Below are 25,947 nucleotides of genomic sequence, written 5' to 3'. Positions count from 1 at the left end.
TGAGTGCAGACGCGCGCGGGGCCCCGCTGCCGGGGAGGGCGCGCCGCGGGGAGAGCCGGGCCATTGTGTGGCGGGCGCCGGCCGGGCGCTTTTGTGCCGGCTCCCCTCCGCCGGCGCGCTCGGGCCCGCTGGGCGCCGCCCTCCACGCCGTCCCCGCGCCGGCCCGGGCGCCCCCCGCTCCTCCCCGCCGGCCTCGCCGTGGGGCGGGGACCGCGGGCGCTGCGCCTCCCCGGGCCGGCGTCGGGGGCGCTGTGGCCCTGCGGCCGTCTCCGCGGGGCTCGGCTCGGCTCGGCTCGCGCCGGGAGAGCAGGGGGACCCGGAAACGGCGAGCGCGCCCGGGGCGCCGCGGAGAGCCTCGGTTTCGCGGACGCGCGGGAAGGGGTGCCGGCTGGTCCCCCGGCCCGGGCCGCCCCTCCTCGGGTCTCAACCCCCTTTCTCTGTCCATCGCCTCCTCCCCTCCTCTCTCCCGGTCCCTCCATCCGTCCTCTTTCGCTGTCGCCTCTCCCTTCCCTATATAGTTGTCTCACCTCTCCCCGGCTCTGTATTTCCACGCGCCTCACTGCATCCTCCTGTTTCTCTGTATATTCCCATCTTCTGTTTTTCTCTCTTCCTGTCTCATCTCCTCTCTCTAGTTCCTTTACACCTCTGTCTTCTCTCTTTCTCTCTACCCGCGGCTCCTGCCTCTAGCTCCTGTCCTGGGGGCGGCAAGAGAGCTGACTGGAACCAAGCCTTTGTGCAGTTTTTGGGGAGGGTCTGCGATCGGCGACTGCACAGTTGGCAGCATTTCCCACGAGGGCGCGCACGCGGGCACCGACACGCACTGAACTCAGGCTTTGCTGCGGTTCACCTCCCCACCCTGCCTGTCATGGCCCATAAATGCTTTGGAAAGGTTTACCTTGGGGCCCGTCCGCAGCCAGGGAGAGGGTGGTTCCAGTGGTTTGATGGCCACATCACTCCTCCGGGGACCCCGCCCAGGAGCCCAACAGGTGGATGGGCTGAGACCAGGCTGAGACCTTGGTGAGTGTTTTGCTCGAGGTCAGGTCAGGTTGGGGGAGAGGGAAACACCGGATCTCAGGTGCAAACCCTCCCGGTGGCTTCTTCTAGGCATCTTCGGCACCTGGGCGCTAGGTGGCCTGCTGGCCTCCTCTGCTGCCACATTTCTCAGGGGCTGGTCACCAAGGCTACCGGGACAGCTCTTGCTCCAGGCTCTGCCCAGGTGTGAGTCACCTCCTCATCCCAGACCTGGCCCAGGAGGTGGGGAGAGCTGACCCTGGGGTGCTTCTCCATCGGCCCAGGGATGAGGACAAGGCAAGGGGCTCCCCAGGCTGGGGGCCGCTCCGCCGTCAGCTTGATCCCTCAGGTCCAGTTGGCTGCAGGGGCCTGGAGGAGAACGAGGCTTCAGTGCAGTGTCGCTGAGGGCTGGGGCCCTTGCAGGTCTGTGTCTTGTTCTCCAGCCCTTTCAGTTATGCTCTTAAATAGCTTGCTAAGCCATGGTATGGGGCTGATCATATTTCTATAAAACCTACTAGGGGTGGGGAACGGAGCACCCTAAATTTGAGGGAGACGGCAAGATGCAGAAAGAGCCCTGACTTTTGAATAAAAGATATTTATGGAGTGCTTTGTAAACCGTAATGGGTCAAGCGAATGTAAGTTGGTTCTCTAAATGCCTGTATTTATACGTATGTGAGTATAGACGCGCACACACCCCCTGAGCTGTCCCCTGGGGCTCATGGTGGGGTGGGGACTGGGAGGTCCGGCTGGAGGGCACTGCGACGGGCTTGCATTGGCTCAGAGCGTGATCCTGCGACCCCAGTGTGCAGCCACACTTCCTCCAGGCTTCAGAGACCCATCCATTAGCTCCTATCAGTCTGCACGTCTCACACGCAGATGAGAGATTTGCCTAAAAATCCCTGTCAGAACAATTCAGAGCTGGGGAGAGGGGGTTTGCTAAAGCTGATGGATTAAGTTCTTGTCCCCGCCTATTCTTGGAATCCCTGTGTGTGGTTCTGGGGTTACACTTTTGTCTTATAAAAATATCTGCACCCTGGATATTTATTGCTTGCACGCCCTTATTTTAAGTAGTGCTGTCTTTCTCGGTTTATAGAGTCCCATTTGTCTCATCCAAGAGCGAAAAAAGAAGGTATTTCTTCTTGACGTCTTTCCTGATTCCCTGCCCCTTCCCCCTTTAATGGCATCGCAAACGCTGGATGGATCCCCCCCTCCCCCGCTGACCCTGGCAGCATCTTTCTCTGTGGTGTCCTAGTTGGGGTCTGCAGCAGACAGCTTGGGGATGTGTTAACTAAAATGTGGGTGTTCTCTCCAAAGAACAGTAAAACAGCCACAGAGAGCTCCAGCTTGATTCGTTTGGGGGTATTTCTGCTTCTGAAGCACGTCAGTTGGGTGCCCCGTTGCTAAGGCTTGGTGGCGGTAAATGCTGGTTCCAAAACCGGTGGCTTCTTTCAAGTGCAGACGGTAACACAGGATGCTTCCCCGGTGAGTGAATCAGCTGAATGCACAAGGAAGTGAATTATGGCCTGGCAGGAGCTGGCGATGCCTTCTCTTGATCCTCCCAGAAAGCTGAGAGATCTGTGTGCAGGTCCCAACTTAGCACTTCTCCACTCAAGCCAGTTTCCTCTTCTGCGAAGGTATTATGTCCTGTCTGCTGATAGAAAGGTTTCGTCTCAGCAGGGGCTCACCCCTGCGGGACGGTTTTCCCCTGACTCAAAGAGGGAAGATGGGGGTTCCAGAGAAATGGCGACCTCATCCTTGGGTGGCTGCTATAATTTACGGCAGTGATTCTCAGCCCCGGCTGCACAGTAGCGTCATCTAGAGGAGACTTTGGGGAAAAAGCCAGGCTGGTACCCACACCAAGTTGGAAGCGCTGCAGGTGGGGCCCGGGCAGAGTTTTTCAGAAGCTCCTTAGGTTGAGAACCGCTAACTGAGGAAGAAGTGCTTGAGGATTTCGGGAGTGAAGGACCTTAGAGAGGCCCAGGCCTGTCCACTGTCACTTGTGCAGTGGGACTTACTGTGGGAGGCCACAAAGGCGGCATCTCACGCATATTACCCTGAGGCTGAACCTCTCAGGAATGATGATGAAGCAGCCTTGCATTTCACCGAAAGGGGCAAAGGAGACGCCAGAGGTCAGGTAACTCATCCAAGGCCGGAGGAAGTACTGGGGCCCGGCTTTGAACTCTGTGGTTCTAGACCCTCTCAGCCACGTGCTATTGTACTGTCAACTGATGCGCTGAACGCCGGTCCTTCAGCGGCTGGCAGAGACTGCGGCTGTGTTGAGAGGGCGGTTCGCTGGGTAGAGATTAGGCAGAGTTAAAACGTGCTGGGAAGTAGTGGATGTAGGTGGCCTGCACCACATACAACAGAAGCACTTTTGAAAGAGGCTTTGCGGGGCCCGGGTTCTCCCGCCCGCAGACCCCAGCAACCCCTCCCCACCGCGACGAGCTCGCGTGAATGTGGCTTCTTATCACGGATGGATCGGACTCTTGGGCTGATGTGATCCCAGGAGAGGAGGCTTTGTGTCCAGCGGGCCACAGCCAAGCGTCCGCTGTCCCTTCCTGCCGTCCATTCTCCCAGGGCCAAGCACGTGGCCCTTGTTTCCCAGAGAGCCCTTCACGGATGCTGTCACCGCAGAGTCACAGCAAGGCTTTCTGAGCCGCGTGTGGTTTGCCCTTTCTGGGGGGGGGGGCAGGTCGCCATGGTTACTGCAGACGCGGCAGGGCCGTCTTGGGCACCGACCCCGCCCACACCCGCGGTTACGCCGGCACTATTTTCCATCCGCGCCCACCCCCACCCCAAACTCGCTGGAGCATAACTTAGCTACTCAGAAGAGAAGAGCATGCGTCACGTGGCATCTTTTTGAGGTTAGCATTTCAGAGCGCCTGCGGGTACAAAGCTTGGGGGCGCAGATCAGGGAGCATCAGCAGAGTGTCTTCCTTGGGTTTGTTTTACTTGCAGAGCCTGCGTTTGGAGTCCCTCAGTACCGCTGGCTGGGAGTCTGTGCTGCCTGCTTGAGGCAGTGGGTTCCAGCAGCCGGAGAGGTTGGCAGCTCAGTCAGGGAGCAGGGCTGGACCGCGAACCGCCCGTGCAGCCTCTGTCCCCGGGCTGCAGGCGGACGTCGGCTTCCTCACCCTCCGACTTCTGTGCGTCCCCTGCCCCACAAGTACTTTTTGGAAAACCTTGCGGTGAACTCCGTACTTGTCTTCTCTGATCCCTGTGCTGCTGGGGAGGAGGAGGAAGAGGCAGAGTTCCAGGGAGGAAGGTGTGACAGATGAGAGGGGGCGGAGGGGCTGCAGAGAAGAGGAAGCTGAGGGTCGGAGGGGAACCCAGGCAGGAGCAGGTGACTGGAGGACCACGAAGGTACTTGCCATGGGCTGTGAGTTTAAGGGGGGGGGGAGTAAGACCCGAGGGGTTCACTACAAAGTTTTGTGGCTTCTTTGCTCCCTTGGGGACCCCGGGTTGAGGGGCCCCGGCAGGCAAGTTTGACAGTCCCTCTGGCAGCTCCTTGAACCTCATGCAAGAAGCCCAAGGAAGGAGTTCCCGTCGTGGCTCAGTGGTTAGTGAATCCGACTAGGAACCATGAGGTTGTAGGTTTGATCCCTGGCCTTGCTCAGTGGGTTAAAAGATCCGGCGTGGCCGTGAGCTGTGGTGTAGGTCGCAGAGGCGGGCTCGGATCCTGCGTTGCTGTGGCTCTGGTGTAGGCCGGCGGCTACAGCTCCAATTCGACCCGTAGCCTGGGAACCTCCATATGCCCTGGGAGTGGCTCAAGAAAAGACAAAAAAAAAAAAAAAAGAAGCCCGAGGAAGAGGGGGGATGACTTCTTTGTCAGACAAGGAAGTGATGGTTTATTTGCGTTTGAGATTGAGTTTGTGTTTTTGGCTTAAGATGCTTGCCCTGCTGTATCTTTACGGTTTTTTTTTTTTTTCCCTCTCCAACTGTCTACTGCCAGAGGAGATTTGCCCCTGTGATTAGTGGGTATGGACATAATCCTCCACTTGATGAATCCGTCAGCCTCTGTCTCCACTTCCTTGGCACGAGTCCAACCAAAGCATTCCGCACCTGTGCACAGCTGAGAGTGTGTGTGTGTGTGTGTGTGTGTGTGTGTGTGCATCTCTGTGCGGGTCTGGCTGCTCCTGGGAGCAGGGGCCTAGTGAGGACATCAGATGAAACCAGGGGAGAGCTGGCGGCTTGGAGATGCATTAGCAGAATGAGTGCTGTTTCCAGGCACAAGGGAGGACACTTTCACTTTCTCGTGTGTCACCTGCCGCTGCCACATGGCTTACCGTGGGTGTGTCTTCTGTCCCCACGGGTTTACGTGGAGGCTGCCAGCCTTCTCTGCTTGCCCTTTGGGGACTCAGGAAAGCTCCCTACTGCTTCTTCGTCCCCTGGTGTGCCCGTGCGGGCAGGAAAAGGCCTCTCTTCTCTAGGAACTTGTTTGTTCCCGGCCACAGCAGCTGAGCCGTCCCAGCCCAGTGTCTCCTGGCCCTCCGATGGCCTTGCTCCTGGTCCTCAGGCTGCCTGGAGATGGTCCAGGAGCACCGAAGACGAAACAGCCCCCGCACGTTTGCATCTTCCACACCCCCCGCCTGCGGGTCCAGGGGGCAGACCCTGTGACTGCATGGCTGGTGTTTGGACATGTGACCTTGGTTTGGTCATCAGGGCCAACATGGGGCCGTGTTGGGGCTTCCACCTTAAGAGGAGGCATCTCCTTGGGCCTGTGCGGTCAGCGGCCTGGTGGCCACTCCTCCCTCCTGTCCGGCCCTCTCCCACTTACACGGAGAACCTCAGTTTTGAGGTGCAGCTGAGGGGCTTTGCCGGTACTGTGGCCAGAGCCGGGGGAGGGGGCTGCGGGGCTGGTGGGGAGCGAGCAGGTGGTGACCCCGGGCTCCTGAGCACTCTTGTCACCAGGGTGCCCGAGAGTCTCAGGGGCGAGACGCTGCCCCTGAAATGTCAGAATGGGGTTCTTTGGGCTGCCTTCCTGAAATCCAGTGCAAGCCTCCCTCCCCACTGTTTTATCTTGTCGAGGTGCCAAGGGACTTGGGAGCGAAGCCAGGAGGGGCTTCACAGGCAGTCCTGTGGGTTTTCCTGGCCCTGCCTGGGGCCCCTGTGACCTGGCATCAGTCAGAACTTCCAAGGGGCAGAGGTGGGCGGGAGAGTCTAGGTTTATGGGGGTCGTCCTTCTGGGCCCCTGCACCCGCTCCATTTGATAAACTCTTGTTAAACTTGCCTTTTAAAATTTTTTTTATTTTTATTTTTGCCTTTTCTAGGGCCGCTCCCATGGCATATGGAGGTTCCCAGGCTAGGGGTCTAATCGGAGCTGTAGCTGGCAACCTACACCACAGCCACAGCCATGCCGGATCCTCCACCCACTGAGCGAGGCCAGGGATCGAACCCGCCACCTCATCGTTCCTAGTTGGATTCGTTAACCACTGAGCCATGACGGGAACTCCTAAACTTGCCTTTTAAAGATGACTTTTTGTAGGAAGGCCACGCAGATCTCCTATGCGGAGGCTCAGAAATTGACAGTCGGCCTCTGTCTGTGCCCGGGCAGCTCCAACCTGCCACCTCGAGTTACAGCTTATGTTGCACTTGGAAAGGGCCTCTCCTACGGATGGCCTCGCCCTTGCTGGTGCCAGGGGTCCCTTCCTTCTTCCCCAGGGTGCTTTCCACTCTGGGCGTCCTGGCCAGTCCCCGGCTGGGCTTGGGGCCCTCGGCTGTCAGGCTGGGAATGCGGGGATAGGAGGTCCCTGCCGCTGGGACCTCAGAGCTGAGGGAGCGAGGGTTTGGGCCAGCAGGGCCCCGACCTGCGGGATTGTAAAATTCGGGGGCTTCGAGGTGGGAGCGAAGGACGCCCCGCTGGTGCTTCATCCCCGCCCCGTCTGTGTTGCTCTCCGCAGCCTGTGGGCCGAAGCTCGCCAACTCGCCCACGGTGATCGTCATGGTGGGCCTCCCTGCCCGCGGCAAGACCTACATCTCCAAGAAGCTGACCCGCTACCTCAACTGGATCGGCGTCCCCACGAAAGGTGAAACGCGGCCCCAGGCCAGGACTGGCCCCCTGAGGCGGCCATCCCGCTGGCCAAGACAGCCCCCCCCCAAAAAAAGGTTGACCTTTCCCTTTGCACCCAGTCTCTTCTCACCCGCTGCTCGGATCCCCACTGCCCCGCATCCTGCCCCCCACAGCCCTCACCTCCTCCAGGAAGCCTTCTCTGATCACCGCAATCTGGGCGGATCTTTTCCTTTAATTTTCTGCAGCAGCCCTTAGCTGTGAAATTCCCTCGCTGACTGTCACAAGATGACAGTCTGTGCTGGATGACATTTCTGCGAAGCTTCGTCTGGCCTCCCCAGCTACGGGGAGGAAGTCCTGAGCACCCTCCCGATCCGACCTCTCTTGATGGATTTTTCACACTTGCTGTCCCGCTGGGGCTCGTGCGGTGCTTCTTACACGAAGCCCCCACTTGGCACCCAGCGCCCACCCTCGGCTCGGGCTGCTGGACGGCAGAGTGGCTGCTGTGGACCCGGCCATGCGTGTGAGCGTCACTCGCTCCCAGCCCTATGGGCAGGAGTCATCGCCCCGATTTTCCCTAGATGTATGGCTGCCACCTGCTCTCGGGCTCAGCCTCCAGCTCTTCCTGGTCTGCGGGCTGGGCCCTAGGAGGCGGCCCAGAGAAGCCGGCCGCTGTGAGCAGTGCTGGGTCTGGGGGAGCCGGGCTGCCTTCCAGGCCAGTGATGGTTCTGGACGTGGAGCGGTCTGGTTTCCAGGGCTTCCTGGAATCTTGTGCAAGTCCTGTGCCGGCTTGGTTTCCTTTTTTGGAATGAGTGTTCCTGGCCGCGAGGGGCCCCCACCTGGTGGCCAGCATGGCAGGCTAAGGGCCCTTTCTTTTCCGTCCAGTGTTCAACGTCGGGGAATATCGGCGGGAGGCCGTCAAGCAGTACAGCTCCTACAATTTCTTCCGGCCAGACAACGAGGAGGCCATGAGAGTCCGCAAGTGAGGCCCGGGCTGCGGGGCGGGAGGTGGGGGTGGGCAGGGGGCTGTGTCACTTTGCTCCGTAGCCCCTGGTTGTGAGGGAGGCACTACCCCCCCCCCCCATGTAGCAGCCCCGGCCTCCGCGCCTTGGAGCCCCCCTGCCTTCCTCTGCTCCCAGATGGTCTGATTCCGCTGATGCAATGCAGACCACCAGTAACAGCTCATTCAGAACGAGCAAAATTGTTTTGCTGGAAAAATCGTCTGTTTGCGTTTGAAAAGGAGTTTTTTTAAGCCCAAGGGAACCTGCGTGTGGGGGCTGCACTTTAGAATCCCGTGGGAGCTCGGCGCCACCCCGATGCCATCCCTGCCTGGACGGGACCTGGGCGTCGTGCTCCGAAAGCTCCCAGGGTGGGGGGGCTCAGTGTGCAGCCCCCAGGAGACCAGCTCCCCAGGGCCGTGGCCGTGGGCAGGGCTCTGGTTGGGAGCCCGGATCCGGTGGTCCTGGCCCCCTGTGCAGTTTGGTGGTGGGATCCTGGTCACCCCGCTTGCTGGGGCAATCTGGGGGTGTCTGGCCTTCCCCTTGGATGGACTGGCTCTGAGGCACCCGTGCTCTTTCTGTGTCGCAGGCAGTGTGCGCTGGCTGCCCTGAGAGACGTGAAAAGTTACCTCACGAAGGAAGGGGGCCAAATTGCGGTAAGTCGGGGGAATAAGACGCCCTGTCGGGATCCCCGTAGTGCGATGGTACCCTGGAGAGCAGGAGTGTAGACAGAGCCGTGTGGGGACACCTCAAACGGGGGCAGGTGTCTCTGGCCCGAGTGCCGAGGGAAGCAGGTGGCAGGGGCAGCCCGGGGACCCAGGAAGAAGGCGGTGGGCACCGCCCTCGGGGACAGGCTGGGCCTGGGACTGCAGCCTTGGGGACCAGTGTCCCTTCCTCGTGCCCCCTCCCTGGCATGTGCTGCTTCTCAATTGCTTTAAGGACCGTTCCCACCCCGCTTGGGTCCCTGGGTGTGGGAGGCAGTGGGGGACGCTGAGGGGTGCCGTCTCTCGTGGAGCCCCAGAACGTGACAGGCGTGACTGACCTTTGGGGGTTTGGTAAACACCCATGAAGTCAAACCGGGCTCTCTTCACTGCCCCTCTTTCTCCCTGCCAGGTTTTTGATGCCACCAACACTACTAGAGAGAGGAGACACATGATCCTTCATTTTGCCAAAGAAAATGATTTCAAGGTGAGCCGGCTTCTTGTCCTGCCCGGAGCAATTCAGCAGCAAGGGAACCCCACAGGGTCGGCTGGTGCCTGGATCTGGAGCCCCTGTGCGCCGTGCTTGGGGACAGGGGTGTTCCCTCTCTGGGGGAGGGCCAAGGACTTGGGACTGAGCGGGACTTGTTCTTCTACCTGTATTTGGGGATTGATAAGTGGGGTCCTTCCAGCTCCCCCATGGTGGTGACATCACGTGATCCCAAAGTTGGCCCTTTTTGCGTTGGCCTGGATTTCGTGTTTCCTAACGTTTCTGACTTGCCTCCTCCCAGGTGTTTTTCATTGAGTCTGTGTGCGATGACCCTACAGTCGTGGCCTCAAACATCATGGTAAGAGCCCCCGCTGGTGTGGCAGCCTGAGAGAAGTGAGGGACCAGGTCGTCCCGGAGAAGTGCCTGGACCCTGAGAACACGCCGGCCCTCCCATCGGCTTGGTGGCTTTGTCCGAGAGGGACTCCGGGAGGTCAGAGGTGCAGGGTGCTGTTTAACTTCGAAGCACCTCCTCTGACCTGGACTGCCTTTATCAAGCTCCTTTCAGACAGTCAGCCGAAAGCAGTCTTTTGGGGATATGAGAGAGAAATTGGGGGACCTTGGACAGTTTCTGTGGATGGCAGTTTGGCTGCTTGGGGCAAAAGGCAGCTCGCTGGTCCCGATGGGAAAGGAGACAGGAGGCCATCTCCTTTGCTGTTAAGGTCCCTGGTAGATGAGAATGGTTGCAGAATGACAAAAGCCCCTGGGACTCAGCAGACGGAAGGCAGAATTCCCAGGATTGGGAAGTGTGGGGGGCGGTAGCGCCATCTTCCTGTTCCATTCCCCCCCCCACCCGGTCAGGGGAAGGCTGCCCAGGTAAATTGGGGGTAACCGGCAGCTTAATTTGATTAATTCTTTTTTTTTTTTTTTGGTCTTTTGTCCTTTTAGGGCCGCACCTGTGGCATATGGAGGTTCCCAGGCTGGGGGTCTAATCAGAGCTATTGCTGCTGATCTACACCACAGCCACAGCAACACGGGATCCAAGCTGCGTCTGTGACCTACACCATAGCTCACGGCAACGCCGGATCCTTAACCCACTGAGTGAGGCCAGGGATCGAACCCGCAACCTCACTGCTCCTCGTCGGATTCCTTGCCACTGCACCACGAATTAATTCTCAAATTTCACTTGCTGGCAGTAGATCATAGACAAATGGTTACTGTGAAGACTTTACCGCAAGTCACCTTCTCATATTGTAGATAATTTTCTTCTCAACTTAAATACATCAGGGTAAGATGTTACTTATAAAGAAAATCAGGTCTGGGAGTTCCCGTCACGGCTCAGTGGGTTAAGAACCTGACTAGCATCCATGAGGATGTGGGTTCGATCCCTGGCTTCGCTCCGTGGGTTAAGCATCCAGTGTTGCCATGAGCTGTGGTGTAGGTCACAGACGAGGCTTGGATCCGGAGTGGCTGTGGCTGTGGCGTGGACCCCTAGCCTGGGAACTTCCATATGCCACACGTGCAGCCTTAAAAAAAGAAAAAAATCAGACCTGACACTTGTACAGGGAACGCTAGAGCTTGGCCACTGCAGGCGTGCAGAGGGCTTCATTAGCTTCTGGGATCAGGCCTTTTCTCCAAGGAAGTGGGACTCTTTGCAAGCATTTCTCAGAAATGAGTTCATGTTTCAGGAAGGGCTATTGAAATGGTAGGAAATCAGTCCAGATTGGTTTCGGCAGCTCCAAAGCAAGAGGCTCAAAGGATGAGGAGACAGCCCTTGCCGTGCTCTCCACAAAGCGTTTGCTCTGTTTCTTTGGTTTGGTTCTACCATGTCCACTTGGGCGTGAAGCAAAGCGCAGCTGCAGAATAGTTCTCCCCCGATGAGCGGTTGACACTCGCTTGGCCAGGAGCTCACGACTTGTGTCCTTCTCTGTGACCTCACGGAGCCCTTTGCCTCAGCCCTCCGTGTTCAGAAATCTTACTCCGATGAAGCCCCAAGGCATCTTTGTCATTATTACGCCTTTCTGTTGTGCTTTTTATGCGGGAGGCCGTGCTGGAGAAAGGGCCCCGTGAACTTAGAGTTTGTTTCAAATCGTGCTAAAATATCCATGGTCGACCATTCTGACCATTTGGGAGCGTTGAATTCCGCAGGACTCAGCAAATTTCCTTTGCCATGCGGCCATCCCTCCCAGCCTCCTGGACCCAGGACTCTCGCAACTTCCCCAGCTGAAGCCATGCATCCGTGAAACGCTCCCTCCCCACTGGACTTGGGAGTTTTGCAGAGCACCTGCCTCTCTTTCATGGCCCTGGTCACTGCTGAGGACCCAAAGAGTCCATGCATTCAAAAATTCTGGGTTTCCCTGAAACCTGCCAGGTGCCTTAGGCCTATTATATAGTTGAGGGGATGGCAGGCCAGGGGCACCTGTCCTCCGTCCCCAGAGAGCAAGCCTTGGACAGGACTGGGCATGTGGTCCAGGCTGGGAAGCATCATTCGGGGACCAGTTACAAGCGTGTGCCGCCCCCGACTGTGGGCATTAGAGGAGGAATTCTGCCAGGCGCCCAGGGCACCTCTAGGGGCTCCTTTGCTTCCCGGCAACGTCCTCTTGGTGGGGGCAGCGCTGCAGATGCTCACGGGCAACTCAGTTGAACGGAGGGCTGGTTGTCTGCTGGTGACCTGGCTACTGGATGGATCCCGAGTCAGGGCCCATCAGAGGGGTCATTAGAATCCTCGTCCCCATCAGTGAGCCTGTCCACTGTGGGTGCCCTCGTGGGGAATTGTGGGGGTCCTGACTCCACGCCCAGGCTTCTCTCGCTCTTTTTCCTCCTGCGATGCTGGGTAGGGTCATTGGCGTCCTGCTCCTGTCCCTGCTTTTCCCCGTTTGCAAAAGCCCCAAATCCTGCTTCATGCTGAGCAGAAAGCCTTCCAGCGTGATTCATCAGCTGCCTCTTTGTGGTGTTACAGGAAGTGAAGCTCTCCAGCCCGGATTACAAAGACTGCAACTCAGCAGAAGCTATGGACGATTTCATGAAGAGAATTAATTGCTACGAAGCCAGCTACCAGCCCCTCGACCCTGATAAATGTGACAGGTAATTAATTCCTAGGAGGTCACTGTCTCAACCACCTACTGAAGGGCTTTGCATGTTTTCTTGATGTTCTCATGAACCATTAAGCTCCTGATTCCTTTATAAACCCTCTTTTAAAGTACCTTTTTTTTTTTAAGAAAATGCTTGATTCAGGTGTGTTGTAACTACTCGAGACACGGTGTCCAGGTGTGGAAGGTGGATATTTGAGCCCCATCCTGCTGCTGCCCTCTGATGTCTCCTTTCTTTTCCTTTCCTTCTCTTGTTTCTCTCCCGTCGCGGAGAGGCCAGCCCGCCTCTCCAGCACTCCTTCCGCCTGGGTCGTGCACACTCAGAGCCCCTGCGGCGCTGACGCCGCGGGTCAGCGGGGGGCTGTGTCTCCGCGGCGGGGTGAGGCGGTCAGTGCGTGCGATCGGCGGGGCTCTGACAGGCTGGTCGCCTTCCCGTGCAGGGACCTGTCCCTGATCAAGGTGATCGACGTGGGCCGGCGGTTCCTGGTGAACAGGGTGCAGGACCACATCCAGAGCCGCATCGTGTACTACCTGATGAACATCCACGTGCAGCCGCGCACCATCTACCTGTGCCGGCACGGCGAGAGCGAGCACAACCTCCAGGGCAAGATCGGAGGGGACTCGGGCCTGTCCAGCAGGGGCAGGAAGGTAGGAGGGGAGCGGGGTCGGGCGGGGAGCCGAGGGGTGGGGCTGTGTGTCCCTCTGTGTATGTATATATATGTGTGTGTTTATGTATGTCTGTGTGTATGTTTCTGTGTGTGCGTCTGAGTCTGTGTGTCCCTCTGTGCATGGAGGTATGTGTGTGTATGAATGTGTGCGTGTGTGTGAGCGCAGGCTCAGGGAGGGTGCGTGTGCACCGGCAGCACAGGTGGCTGGCAGAGCCGGCGGGGCCCAGTTCGGGGGGCGGAGCCTTACTCCCGCGTGTGCCCCTCGGCCCGCCCCCTCCCAGTTTGCCAGCGCCCTGAGCAAGTTCGTGGAGGAGCAGAACCTGAAGGACCTCAAGGTGTGGACCAGCCAGCTGAAGAGCACCATCCAGACGGCCGAGGCCCTGCAGCTGCCCTACGAGCAGTGGAAGGCGCTCAACGAGATCGACGCGGTGAGTCGGGGTCTGGCGCCGGGGCGGCGGGGCCCGGAGGGCAAGGGGGCCTCCGCCGGGATCTGCCGGATGCCCGGGAGCCCTCCACCCGCGGCCTGTGCCGTCACCCAAGTGACGCTGGGTGTTCCTGGCAGGGCGTCTGTGAGGAGATGACCTACGAGGAGATCAGGGACACGTACCCCGAGGAGTACGCGCTGCGGGAGCAGGACAAGTACTACTACCGCTATCCCACCGGGGAGGTGTGTGCCCGCCCCTCGGGCCCCGCGCGCGTGCGCACTCCAGCGGGCCAGCAGGCGTGCTATGGGGGAGGGGCCGGGGTGGACCTGAGACCCCATGTCCGGCTGGGGCGTGGGGGCTGCTGGGGCCCTGGGGACTCCAGCGGGGAAGGGCCCCTGCGTCTACCCTCCACCTCTGTCCCGATGCTCGTCCTGGCTGGCACTCCTGCCTTTGAATCCGGTCTTCCCGAGTTAATCCCTGTAAACAGCTCAGGGGACACACGGTGTATTTTCCTACGAGAGCCAGGCAGGCAGAGCTGTGTTTGTCTAATGACGTATGTAACGACTGGGGAAAGAAAAGCAGTCTTAGATGGTGATTCACTCTGCATGTGGGCTCCCTTGATTCCAGGCAACCTGGCAGACACGTCAGCAGGTCACTGGTACTGAGGCCCCGATGGTGGTGGAGGGCACCCTGGGCCATAAAGTCGTCCCCCCCCCCCCCCCCCCCCCCCGCCATGCGCGCCCTGCTGGGGCTGCGGGAGCAGCTGCCTGGGCCCTGGATGGAGTCCAGGTGCACGCGGTGCTCTGGAGGCCAAGGTTGGCCTGGGGACACCTATAGGGGAACCTTTCTGTCTGCGGCACTCACAGGCCTGCGGTTTGTCACACGTCAGTTCCTCAGAGCCCAGCATGCTGTCCCTGGTCTCTGCCACCCCTGGGACCTGGTTAGTGACAGAGGGTCCTGTCATAAAAGCCAGAGGCTTTCCCTTTCTTTTCCAGTTTCCTTTTATTGAGATAAAATTCTCATCAAGTGAGTCATCATTGTAGCCAGTTTAAACTACGCAGCTCAGTGGCTCTTGGTACATCCACAGTATTCTTCAGCCTTCACCACTAATTCTAAAATATTCCATGGCTCTACAAGAGAGACCGTTTAGCGGTCAGTTCCAGTGTCCCGTCCCCCCCCCCCCCCCCGCAACCTCGAGTCTACCTTCAGCCTCTGGAGTTGCACAGGTACTGGTACAGGGGGGCAGAACCCTGAGGCCTTTTTGCCAGGAAGCAGCATTTATTCCTGCCGGCACCGGCTCATCAGCAGATTCATATCCAAAGACTGAGCCCCGAACGCAGCAGGGGCGCTGTCTCACATACTCTCCGTTATTTTTTTCTTTTACACTTTGGCCCCTTTGGACCCCTCAGAAGGTAACATCCATTCTGTAATTTCTGAGTGGACAGTTCTAGATGCGCTTGACCCCTGGATTCAGGTTGTTGCATTGTTATAGAACTGCGCCTGTGCAGACCATTGTTGCAGAATTGCGCATGCGCGGACAGGTGCTGCGGTTGCACGTTGCCTTCTCTTTGTCCTAGGGGGGGGCCCTTCCCCTTCCCCACCCCCACTACACCTGTTCTGGACCTTTCACGTCAGTGGAATCACACACCCCGGGGCCTTTCACTCTGTGTATCTTGATCAGGGCTCCGTTGCCTGCTTCCGTGGTGACGGTCGAGGGTCGGAAAGGAGCAGTGAGAGGGCAGTTGGGGTGGCTCCTCCCAGGCCCCAGAAGGGGTGTGGCATCCACACACCGACCAGGGTTCATAGCGGATCAGTCGGGGTTTCTGATGGGGTTTGGGATGGGGGTGGTGGCCCTGGATGCCCAGGTTCTGCAGCAGCATGGCGCCCCTTCCCTCTGCCTTACAGTCCTACCAGGACCTGGTCCAGCGCTTGGAGCCGGTGATCATGGAGCTGGAGCGGCAGGAGAACGTGCTGGTTATCTGCCACCAGGCTGTGCTGCGCTGCCTCCTGGCCTACTTCCTGGACAAGAGCGCAGGTGCGGGAGGGGGAGGGGAGTTGTCGGGAGCCCTTCACAGCCCCCGAAGGCAGGGAGGGAAACTGGCCTTGGACTTGGGGGATCCGCACTGCCTGCCAAGCGTTCCAAAGGCTGCAGGGCCTCCCCCGCCCTGCTCAAGGGCAGTTTGACACTGGGTAGATTTAACAGCCTCAAGAACCAGCCTCTTGAAGCCTTGTACCCCCACCTCTCAGGGGCCTTGGGGGGTGGCCGGGGGGTGGGGGTGGGGGGGCGGGGGGGTGGGCAGCACACCTTTTCAGGAGCCCTCAGCCCAGAAAACTCTGTCCGTACTTTTAGAACTTAAGTGTGTGGTCTGCTCGAGGTTCAGCTGGATCCCAACACACCTAAATTGTGTGGGAAATGAATTTTGACTCCAATGCATTGTGGGAGGGTTTGGGTTTGCTTCAATGCTGCTCTTTAGGTGTCTTTGGTAGGGCCACCTGCCTCGAGCCGGAGGACCTGTGCCAGGCATACGGAGGACCTGCCCAGCCAGGTCTCTACAGGGCCCCACATGGCACGAGCTCTCACTGGGGCCTGGCAAGGTCTGTCCTCAAGGCTCCCATCTCATTGTGGGCCCTGCTCTCCTTTTCAGAGGAGATGCCATACCTGAAGTGCCCCCTTCACGCCGTCCTGAAGCTGACGCCCGTCGCATATGGTGAGTGTGGGGACACAGCCCTCTGAGACCTGTGCCCTGGCTGGGGTGGGGGTGGGGCTGTGAGTGCGGGTCCCCTCTGATATGATGCCACCCTCTTCCCCCTCCCCTGCCCCACCAGGTTGCCGCGTAGAATCCATCTACCTGAATGTGGAGTCGGTGAGCACACACCGGGAGAGGTCAGAGGTGAGTGTGAGCTCGCTGCCTGCATCTGGGGGTTGCCGCTGAGTGGTGGCACCAGGGGGCACCAACACTTGGGAGGCCCCCTCAGCTGTGTTGCTTGTAAGGGCTGACTGTGTCTGTCGGCGGATTGTCACCAACTCGTTTGGAATTGTGGCCCTCGTGACTGTCCCTCCCTTCCTCGCCATCTGTGCGCCTGTTTGGCGGCTTCCTGGCATCGTCTTCCTTTTCTTCCTTCCCACACTCCTTCCCCCGTTTCCACTTGACTTGAGAAGTGAGCATTGAGCAGGGAGACATTCTGCTCTTTTAAACGTAACTGTAGCACAGTCATCGCTGCCTTTTCCTCGGCGGCAGCTAAGCAGTTTCAAGTTCCAGAGTCACGGGTGGCACGGAACCCACAAATCCGCGGTCATCTGCCTGCACTTAGGACCTGAGTCACCACGAAGGTGCTAGAAGTGGAGAAGGAAGCGGGGCTGCGGGTTGGGAATCAGAGATGGGGGTGGTGGCGGATGGACCGTTTTTTCCGGAGACCCCGGTCCCTGGCTGCATCTGAGCCCGCCCGGGCGATCTGGGACTCGGTGGCCTGCCTGGCCGCGTCTCCCACGGGCAGCACAGATTTCTGCTCAGGCGTATGTTGGGAAAGAAAGTTTGTATTTGTACCGACTGTCAACTCCAGTGCTTTGCCCGCGTCACTCTGACCGTTTCTTTTACAAGTGTGGCATCCCTGTCCCTGTTCCCAAGGAGCTTGGCCAGCGGGTTTTGGCATGAAAACCCCAGCCTCCCTGGCCGGGTGACTGAAACGCAGGCAGCCGGCTCCCCTTGGCTCTCACGGCGCCCTTCTGCATGGGGCAGCGGGGTGTGCATTGCTTTCCCTCCAGGAACCGCAGCCTCCCCGCCGGACCCCCCCAGCACCGCGGTAGTTGGGTTTGGGCCCAAACTGGGCTGTGAGGGCCCCTGAACACTTCACGGTGCAGAGCAGGGCAGGGGCTTCATGGAGACAGACCCCCAACTTGGGTTCCTGGGCCCCAAGCTACAGAGTGACAGCCCCCGGGGACTGCAGGGGTCCCCACTCCAGTGGAGTTGCCCCTTGATCTGAAGGCTAGTGTTTGGCTCTGGCTGGTGGTTTCCCGCGTCTTCTGTCTGCTGGCTCCTGTTGAGGCTTCGTTTCCTGTCCTGTTCTGGTGGTAGTCACTTGGAGCGGGAGCTCTGGTCAGCGGGAGGGCGTCCAGCACGGACACCTTCTCCCCGACCCCTCCTGCCACTCCCAGCAGGTGCCTGAGCCTCCCATCCAGTTGTCCCCGCCCCCCCCCCCTGCCCTGCAATCTCGGAGGCTGGCTGCAAGGGTCTTTCCTGCAACGTCTTCTCTGCTGTGACTGCATCACTGTCTGGGCAGCACCGTCCTGCCCTCCTTCCCCTGCCTGCTTTGCAGATGTTGCGTTTGTCCGAGTGGGTGTCTTGGAATGATCGGGAAGGGGGCTTGGGAGGAGAGCGCATCCCTCGTTCTTGCCGACCGGGAGACCCACGACGAGCCAGCAGCCCCAGGGCCGTTCACTGTGGTTGCTCTTGCGGTCACAGCAAGATCCAGAAGCAGAGAAACGGGATTCATTTGGTTTTGGATTTTTTTTTTTTTTGGCTTATTTACTTCCCCTCCTTGTAACTGTCGCCTTCTCTCTTTTGTCTTTGTCTCGCTTAGGATGCAAAGAAGGGACCTAACCCGCTCATGCGACGCAATAGTGTCACCCCACTAGCCAGCCCCGAGCCCACCAAAAAGCCTCGCATCAACAGCTTTGAGGAGCATGTGGCTTCTACCTCCGCTGCCCTGCCCAACTGCCTACCCCCGGAGGCGCCCACGCAGCTGCCCGGACAAGTGCGTCACCCCCTTTTCCTTCCTGAGACTCGTGTCAGGGTGGGGAGGGTGTGCCTCGCGGGGCAGCGGTGTTGGGGTAGAGGACACGGACACCCCTCTGAGTGTGGGACCCCTGGATCCGTCCTTGAGACCATGGCTGTGTGTGCACACGCCCCTTCTGAGGCGGTGGCTTTCTCTGGTCACACCCAGGCCGAGTGGGGAATCATTCAAGTGGCTCTGACCCAGTCACAGTGCGTGAGTAGTTTCTCCTAAGCTCAAGGCCGCCCCTAGTTCAGGAGTCTCCGTTCAGCTCTGGGCCACTGGCTTCTCTGTGGCCTGGGGATGCCTCTTCTGTCCCCACGCTGAGTATTTGTCTTTAATTCCTCCCTCGCCCTCACTCTCCATCAGAGAAACGCTGTTGTCAGGTGCCCTTGTCATTCGGGGCCCTTGGAGCGTGTCTGGAGCCCACGTGGCTGGGCTCGAATCCAGGCCAGAGGACCTGGAATTAGCCACTCACTTCTATAACATAGTAAAACCCCCCAAGTGAAAAACCACTTAGATTTCATTCTTAGATTATTTCGTTTGCTGAGATGATGGAAGGCTGAAGGATACTGGCTGTTGGGTGCTAAGATGGGCTTTCAGAAAACCACTGTTTTTCTCAACAACTCCTGAAAATCTTTGCCAGCATGAGGAACTGTAGAAATCTCTGGGCACCAATTTGGGGTCCACCCAGGGGTTCTCCCCCACCTCCACCCATCATGCCTGGCCTCACGCACAGAAATCACGGGCTAAAGTTCCCGTTGGGTTTGTTAATGAGCTGGGCGCTGAAAGCCACAGAGCCTTCCAGCATTTCCCCTGAATCTCATTTAAACCTCGTGTTGTCTGGAAGTGTGCTGGGGGTGGGGGCAGGGAGTGCCACGCAGCCCTCTCCAGGCCTCAGTTTTCTCAGCTGTGGAATGGGGGAGCAGCGCCTATTGCTAGGAGCCTCTGATGCAATGGTGTCCACCCCAGCGCCGGCTGTGGGACCTTCCTGTCGGGTTCGGTCACCTCCCTGGCCTTCAGTCTCCTAAGTTTTTAAAATGAGGGGGGGTAGGAGTTCCTGTTGTGGCTTAACGGGTTAGGACCCTGACTGGTATCCGTGAGGATGTGGGTTTGGTCCCTGGCCTCGCTCAGCAAGGTAGGGATCCAGTGTTGCTGTGGCTGTGATGTGGGCCAGCAGCTGCAGCTCCGCTTCGAATCCTAGCCTGGCGACTTCCACGTGCCGCAGGTGTGGCCGTAAAAATTTAAAAAATAAATAAAACAAGGGAGGTAGACTGGGCGCTGTCTCATTGACGCGCCTTTCAGGTCTAAAGTCAGAGCTGTGTTTCATGAACACTGAGAACTGAAGCGTGGCTTCAGGGGACAGTCTGTGCGGGTGTAAACGGCGGGGTCACAGTTGGACGTGTAGATCACCTTTGCCCTGGGGACCGGCCGGGGCTGGGCTTGGGTGGTGTGTGGGGCCGTGCTGCCCTCAGGGGACGGGGACACGGGATGCTGGCCGGCCAGGGTTCCAGACCCAGGGTTCCAGACCCGGCTCCTGGGTGCGGCTGGAAGCCGCTGGCTGGCGGGGCTGGGAGGGCCCAGGGCTTCGCCCGGTGGAGGCTGCCTGCTTGTGGATGCCTGGGGCCTCACCCCGTCCCGGGACTGACTCTCTCCTGCCTTTTCTCTCTGCAGCCTTTGCTAGGGAAGGCCTGTTTGTAAGTATTTCTCGGGACCCTTGTGCTCTGGGTGCCTCTGCCGTCGCTGGCCACTCTGGCTTCTTGGCCGTTGAGAGTGTTGAGGATGCTTGACAGTTGCTGTGAAAGCTGGAGGAGGGACCTGGGATTCTTGAGCTTTCAGGAAAGGATGCAGGCAGTTGAGGGGGTTTGGGGGTGTCCTCCTGCCTCGAGGCTGTGCTCCCTTGTCCTCGCTCCCTCGTGGGGCCCGGGGTTACTGTTAGTATTTGCTGTGGTCAGTGGCTGGACGTCTGGGGGTCAACCTTTTCCCACGTAGGGTCAGATTTTGGCTCAGGGTTAAGGTCTGTGCCCTTTTATTTTAAAAGGGAAGTTTGCCCATAGCGTGGTGGAGGGTCTGAGCCCTCCTGTCCTGGCCGGGACCCCCCCCTCAAGGTACTTGGGAACCACTGTCCTGCCTCGGAACCTGCTTGGCCTTCACGGTCATGTTCAAGGTTGGGCGCGGCTTTCGCTCTGCAGGAAGTTTCTGGTTCAGGGTTAGCAGCTGCCAGATGACTTGGCCTTGCCTCTGCTCCCTGGTCTCTGGCCGCAGAAGCAGCCAAGGCCTTTATATCACAGAGTTTTAGTAACAGCCACCGTGAACTGTCACCCCCAACCCCTCGTCACCCCCCCCGCCCCCCACTGTCTGCCTTTTGGCTGGTCGGATTGCCTGGATGGATGCCCACAGACTCGTGGCAAATTGGAGTTGTTGGGCATCGTGCTTGGACCACGTGTCGAAAAATGCATTTCGTCACTTGACAGCTCGTGGAGAACATGCCTATATGTGTCCCAAGTCTTTGGTCCTTAGACTCACCCCAGGAGGTCTCAGGGCACTTCCTGTGTCCGTTTCCCAGTTGAAGGCGACTCTCGCCCATGGACGCCCAGCTGCTCCAAGGCACAACCAGCCCTTGAGCGGCTCTCCCAGTCCCGAGGGTCAGCTGCTTTCCCTGGGCTGTTTCCAGAACAGCCAGGGGCCCGTTCGCCTCCCTGTCCCTGGCACCTGACATTTGCCGCCTCTGAAAACGTCTGAGTCCCCTTCTCGTTGCTGCAGCCTCCCCTGCAGCTGCTTCCTGTGGCTGCGGTGTGTTTATTTTAATGGCCACCTGCCTGTCACGCTCAGTCTTTAAGAGTAGCAGACCCACGTCTTTTACCCCCACCCCACGCCCCGCAAGCCAGGCGTTTCCTGTGGGACGACCCAGGATCGAGTTCCCCTTCTGTGCAAACTAGCCTTTGGGTTTGGAAGCTTCCGGTTCTGCATCTGTGCGTGTTCCTTTTGAGCCACCGCCGATGTTGCCAGGAAAGCAAACTTTCTGCCAGGGCTGGGAGGGGGGGCTTGGGCACATCCCCCACCTTCCAAGGTTGACCCTGCCCATCTCTATGGCTGCAATAGTACCTTTGGCCAGAATTCCTCCAGGTCTGCAAAAATGTCTTCTCTGGACCCATCATACCTGCACTGCACTCTGGACCCAGCGTTGAGGTGTTTTGATGATGGCAACAGACACATAGCACTTGGCAGAACACCTGGCACGTGGTCAGCGTCGAGTAGACGATAGCGGTTCCCCCTGGGAGACAGGGTGCCCTGTGCCTTGGTGGCCACATCTGGCTCTTGGGTCTAGGCCAAGGGACTGACTGGGGCGTGGGGTGCCCCGGGCTCTTAGGACAGCAGCCCAAGCATGCTGGTGGTCCAGGTCTCGGGTCAAACAGGTGGGATGGATGCAGCGCCCGCCTTGCCGGCCACGCCCCAGGGGACTGCACTAGGCTCGGGGCCGGCGGACCATCTGACACTCACGAGGCCTCCTTGACTTTTTAGATTTCCAGTGCATGCTAAAAAGAGACTACTACTAAAGATGCTGTCTTCTGTTTTTCTTTCCCAACATGTTTCTTCCTCCCCTCCCCCACTATGCTTGAAAGACGAACTGTCTGTCATATTTTCTCAAAGTTTTCTCCCTACTAACCTTGGAAAGGTAAATGGCTCTCTGTGCATGCCCCACTCCACCGCCCCCCCCCCCCCCCAGTCCCCTCCACGTCTGTCCGGGTCCTGGCGTCCCGGGCCTCGTGAAGACTGGCCATTGTGAAGTCTGTGCTTCATACACCTCGTGCCCCGGCAGCTGTGTGTTTTATTAGAGCAGCACCACTGTCTCCATGTGTCCTGCGCACGGGGCGCCCTGAGTGAAGGGTCTGACGTGGCCTGTGCCTGTGGCCCCCCGTGTCATCATTGTATTGTCATCATTTGTGGGCGCACGGCCAGCCTTGGTGTGAGATGACCCAGGGTGGGTGGGAGCCAGCCCCTCTGTCTCTTGACCCCAAAGGGTGACAGGGTCCTTGCTGGCGAGCAGGCTGGGCGCCCTCCCCAGGAGACGCCCGCTCCCAGGGGTTGTCTGACGCGTGGTGGTCAGAGGCTCAGTCCCCTGGGCTCTCGAGGCCCGCGGAGAGCAGGCCTAGATTGGGCAGCGGCTTCACTGCAGCCAGCCCCGCAGTTCCGCTCCAATCTGTGCCGGAGGGACTGGCTGGCAGTGATGGCTGCGCTTCCTTCTCTCTGCCTGGGTTCCGCTCTCTCTGCTGCCCCTTTGAGACGGTCTTGGTGGAGACACTCAAGATGCAAGAGGACACTTTTAAAAATTGTCCTTCCCTTTGCAGCCGGGTGGATTAAAGAGGGTAGGTAAGGAGACCTCGGCTGCAGCCGTCCTCTGTCCCCGACTGATTGAGAAACCCTTTGTTAAAGGGGCTTCGGATACCAGCAAGCTCTTAGGATAGGACGGCTCTTGTTAGACCCGGGTGGGCCTGTTACTGACGCCTGCCCTCTCTGCCATGTCCAGCCTGCCCACCTGAGTTAGGCATCAGAGCTGTGTTCCTAGAATCCCAGTCCACAGGGGAGTGGTTCAGCTGTGTGTGGATGAGACTGGGAGGAGAATTCTGATGCTTCTCCAGCGGCCACCTGGCCACGAGTCCTCTGCCTGCGGGGCCAGCGAGAGTTAGGGGAGCAGCCTGCCGGTGGGGTTGGGGGGGGAGGCAGCCTGGGCTCTAGAGGGCCATGAGCCAGAGGGTCAGAACAGCTCTGACCCACAGGAGCTGCCCACCTTCCCCTTCTCACCCCCCACAGGCCAATGGCAGGGCCCCTCCAGGCCCTCCTCCAGTGTGAGCAGGGCTGAGCCCTCCAGCGCATTCCTGGGCCTCTGTATTTGGTGACGATGGTTGTTGTGGGGGGGGGGGGGACGCGTCTCGATTGCATGGCTCTTTGCTTTGGAAGCCCAGTCCACAGGAGTGGTAACCGGCTTCCCCCTCTTCTCTCCCGAAAGCAGAACGTGAAAGTCTCCCCCAGCAGCGCGGACGCCTCCAGGACGCACTGACGCAGCCCCGCTGTGCCTTCCATTCCTGCAGCTTTGCTCGAGCCCTTGCGCCTGCCCGAGGCCAGCGATCCCGAAGACTTCGATCCCGAAGACTTCTCCCCGAGCGGCGCGGGGCTGCGGGCGGCGCGGAGGAGGCGCTGTTGCGCCCGCACCCACCGGGCAGCATCGGGCACCCCCCCCCCCGCCCCCGCTGTGCTCCCCGCGCTTCCGGCTGTGTCCCCGCCCCTCGGAGGGACGATGCGCGGCGGAGGCGGCTTGTGGGCGCTTCGGTGCTGGGTGCTGGCTTGTTCATCTCGTTTCTGTTCGTTCCCCGCTGGGGAGATGGTAGTGGCCCCCCAAGTCCTAACCTTCCAGGGGGCCTAGATCCCAGCTGCAGAAGGTTAAGGGACGATGAAAGCTTTCAAGAGGCTTTTGGTGCATCTCAGCCTGGAGGTTGCCCGGGTTCCGGAAGAAGCTGGTCCCCGAGTTGGAGAGAGGAGCTGGGAGCTGGACCTACGGTCAGTCAAGCAGCCGGTGTCACCCACCTTTCCAGGTCCGTGTCCTGATGCGGAAGATGTGGGACATTCTGGCTGTGGAGGCGGGAGGAAATGCTTTGCGGAAATGGCACAGGCCCTCCCTTCCAGGGGAGGCCCCCGCCTGGATCTTGGTCTCCTGGCACACGGCTCCGCCCTGCACTTTCTTAGGGCAGAGCCCGCCACCGCAGAGTCACACCTGCTTCCGGAACTTAGATGTTTGGGTCTGTGCCCTTGGGGCTGGTGCCCTGGAAGGATGTGGGAGTCGTTCGGGACCTCAGAGAGACCCCCTCCTAAACGCCCAGGGAACACGTGTTAGAGTCATTGCAAGGCTGACCGGGGCGGTGGCGTGGGGGCTCGAGGCTCTGGTCTCCTGCTTCAGGACGTCTCTGCATCACCTCCCAGTGCTTCCCAGGAGGGGACAGTGGCTGGAGCCAGGCCTTGCTGATGGCCACTTCCTCCAAGAGGCTGTCCTCTGGTCTCTCCATCTGCGACGGGCACCTGCTGTATGTCCTGCGGGGGGCTGGGCTCCTTGGAGGACTCTGGAGAAGAGAATGTGCTTGCTTGCCTTTGTGGCCCCTGTGGCGTTTGGGGAAGAGGGGTTCAAGCAGAGCTTGTGGACTTGTGGTTCTAAACACCTGTAGTTTCTTCCTGCTGGTTTTCCCCTGTTGGCCCAGGAGAAACGATTTGGACTCAGCAGCAGACGTTGTCCAAGTGACCCTTTTTCAGGATCTCTAAAAGCCGGTGCCAAAGGTCACCTCTCCTTCCTGCCTTCTCCTTTGGGGCCCCACGTCCCTCTGCCTCTTAGCTTGTGAACAGTCCCTGGGGGTGGAGGGGGACGTTTAGACAGCTGGAGCTGGGGGCGGAGAGCTGTTTTTGTTTTTGTTTTGTTTGAAAGGAGCTTTTAGGAAGTGCACGTGTCTGTGTTTGGGATTCAGGGGGAAACACGGGTGCGAGGCATATGTCCTGTAACCAGGCTTCTGGGTTTCCCACCAAACCGCTCAAATCCCCGCTTCTCTTCATCCCTTCATTGGCCACCTGCCCAGGTGACACCTGTCTGTCCATCCCTGCGCAAGACTCGGGTCACTCTCCCCTTTTCCCGCTGTCTGGTTAGGCACTGCGTGTGTGTGTGTGTGTGTGTGTGTGTGTGCGTGTTCGTGTGTCTGTGTGTGTGTGTTGGATGTATTTTCAGACGGAGGGGCCCGCAGCTCTTGAGGAGAGCTCTTGTCATATTCTTGTCATTTGTCCCACTTTCTGGCTCCTCCTCTGGCCATTGGCACCGACTCTGAACTTTGGCTCTTGAGGCTGATCCAAGTGGGGGCCGAATGAAGGTGGGTTCGCCCTCGCCTCTGACGGCCCGCATCCATGCCCACACGGAGGAGGCCCGGCCTGACCCTGGTTTGGTTGGCAGGGACCTCGATGGGGAGGGGAGACGCGGAGAGAGCGGAAGGCTGCGGACTGGAGCCAGGACGGGGCTTGGGAGGAGGGCGGTGTAGACCGGCGGGGGGTGTCCGAGCCACGGTCGTGGGGCTTCCGCTGTGCTGGCCATTGACTCTCACTCCCCTGACCCTCGTCAAATGCTGGGACTGACATTGCTACCTTTGCCTGTTTGTTTTGGGTGGGCTCGCCGCCTTCCTTCCTCTGTCCTGAGACTGCGCGCCAAGATCTTCCTTTTGGGGGAAAAGAAAGACTGGACCACGCCAAGGACGTTTTCATTTCTAATACTTGAAGTTTATTTTTTTATTATTTTGATAGCAGATATGCTATTTATTTATTTAATATGTATAAGGGATCCTGAAAACGGAAAGCTGTATAGATGGGGTTTCGTTGTGGGTTGGCTGGGGGACCTTTTACGTGTGACTTCCGACTCTGTGTGTTCTGTATAAATTTGTCTGAATTAATTACCTGGGATGAAGCTGTGCCAGCTTTCAAACAGGGGATGCCTATTGGAAATTTGTATATTTTGCAGTTGCCAGAACAATAAAATTCCTGGTTGAAATACAGATGAATGCATCTTGGGCTCTTTTTTTGAGTTGGCGTGGGAGGGGGGAAGAGTTTAATTTCACTTGGGTCAATGCACCAACTTTCTACCAATCATCTTCCTTTAAACAAACATGCTTTAAATTGCCCAGTGGCTGTATTTGCAAAGCAGGAAGACTCCACCCCCCCCCCCCCCATGGCCACATCTATGGCACATGGAGGTTCCCAGGCTAGGGGTGCAATCAG

At 58.8% G+C, this 25,947-nt stretch overlaps 1 protein-coding gene and 1 long non-coding RNA gene across 6 annotated transcripts in view; both read left to right on the top strand.

Annotated features, from left to right (window-relative positions):
* Window positions 1–25,724, top strand: part of PFKFB3 (6-phosphofructo-2-kinase/fructose-2,6-biphosphatase 3) — an 80,951-nt gene extending 55,227 nt beyond the window's left edge. For 2 of the 5 annotated variants that reach the window (XM_047755171.1, XM_047755173.1), the window contains exons 2-15: window positions 6,909–7,034; window positions 7,901–7,997; window positions 8,603–8,669; window positions 9,127–9,201; window positions 9,503–9,559; window positions 12,158–12,282; window positions 12,728–12,935; window positions 13,237–13,383; window positions 13,518–13,622; window positions 15,286–15,415; window positions 16,026–16,088; window positions 16,207–16,271; window positions 17,959–18,132; window positions 23,162–25,724. In XM_047755171.1, the coding sequence (XP_047611127.1) occupies window positions 6,909–7,034; window positions 7,901–7,997; window positions 8,603–8,669; window positions 9,127–9,201; window positions 9,503–9,559; window positions 12,158–12,282; window positions 12,728–12,935; window positions 13,237–13,383; window positions 13,518–13,622; window positions 15,286–15,415; window positions 16,026–16,088; window positions 16,207–16,271; window positions 17,959–18,132; window positions 23,162–23,209 (1,487 nt within the window). In that variant the 3' untranslated portion in view covers window positions 23,210–25,724. Of the gene's footprint in view, window positions 1–6,908; window positions 7,035–7,900; window positions 7,998–8,602; window positions 8,670–9,126; window positions 9,202–9,502; window positions 9,560–10,299; window positions 10,487–12,157; window positions 12,283–12,727; window positions 12,936–13,236; window positions 13,384–13,517; window positions 13,623–15,285; window positions 15,416–16,025; window positions 16,089–16,206; window positions 16,272–17,958; window positions 18,133–19,824; window positions 19,848–23,161 lie in introns of those variants that run through there. The other 3 variants (XM_047755170.1, XM_047755172.1, XM_047755174.1) reach the window with 3 other exon arrangements.
* On the top strand, window positions 6–1,895 carry LOC125112767 (uncharacterized). Its single transcript, XR_007131244.1, has 2 exons — window positions 6–1,017; window positions 1,105–1,895. It is a non-coding gene; the product is annotated as an uncharacterized LOC125112767 (long non-coding RNA).
* Window positions 25,725–25,947: the final 223 nt, after the last annotated feature.

The sequence above is a fragment of the Phacochoerus africanus genome, chromosome 12 (assembly GCF_016906955.1).
Source record: "Phacochoerus africanus isolate WHEZ1 chromosome 12, ROS_Pafr_v1, whole genome shotgun sequence".
NCBI classification, from domain to species: domain Eukaryota; kingdom Metazoa; phylum Chordata; class Mammalia; order Artiodactyla; family Suidae; genus Phacochoerus; species Phacochoerus africanus.
This window is presented reverse-complemented; position numbering and strand designations above follow the sequence as displayed.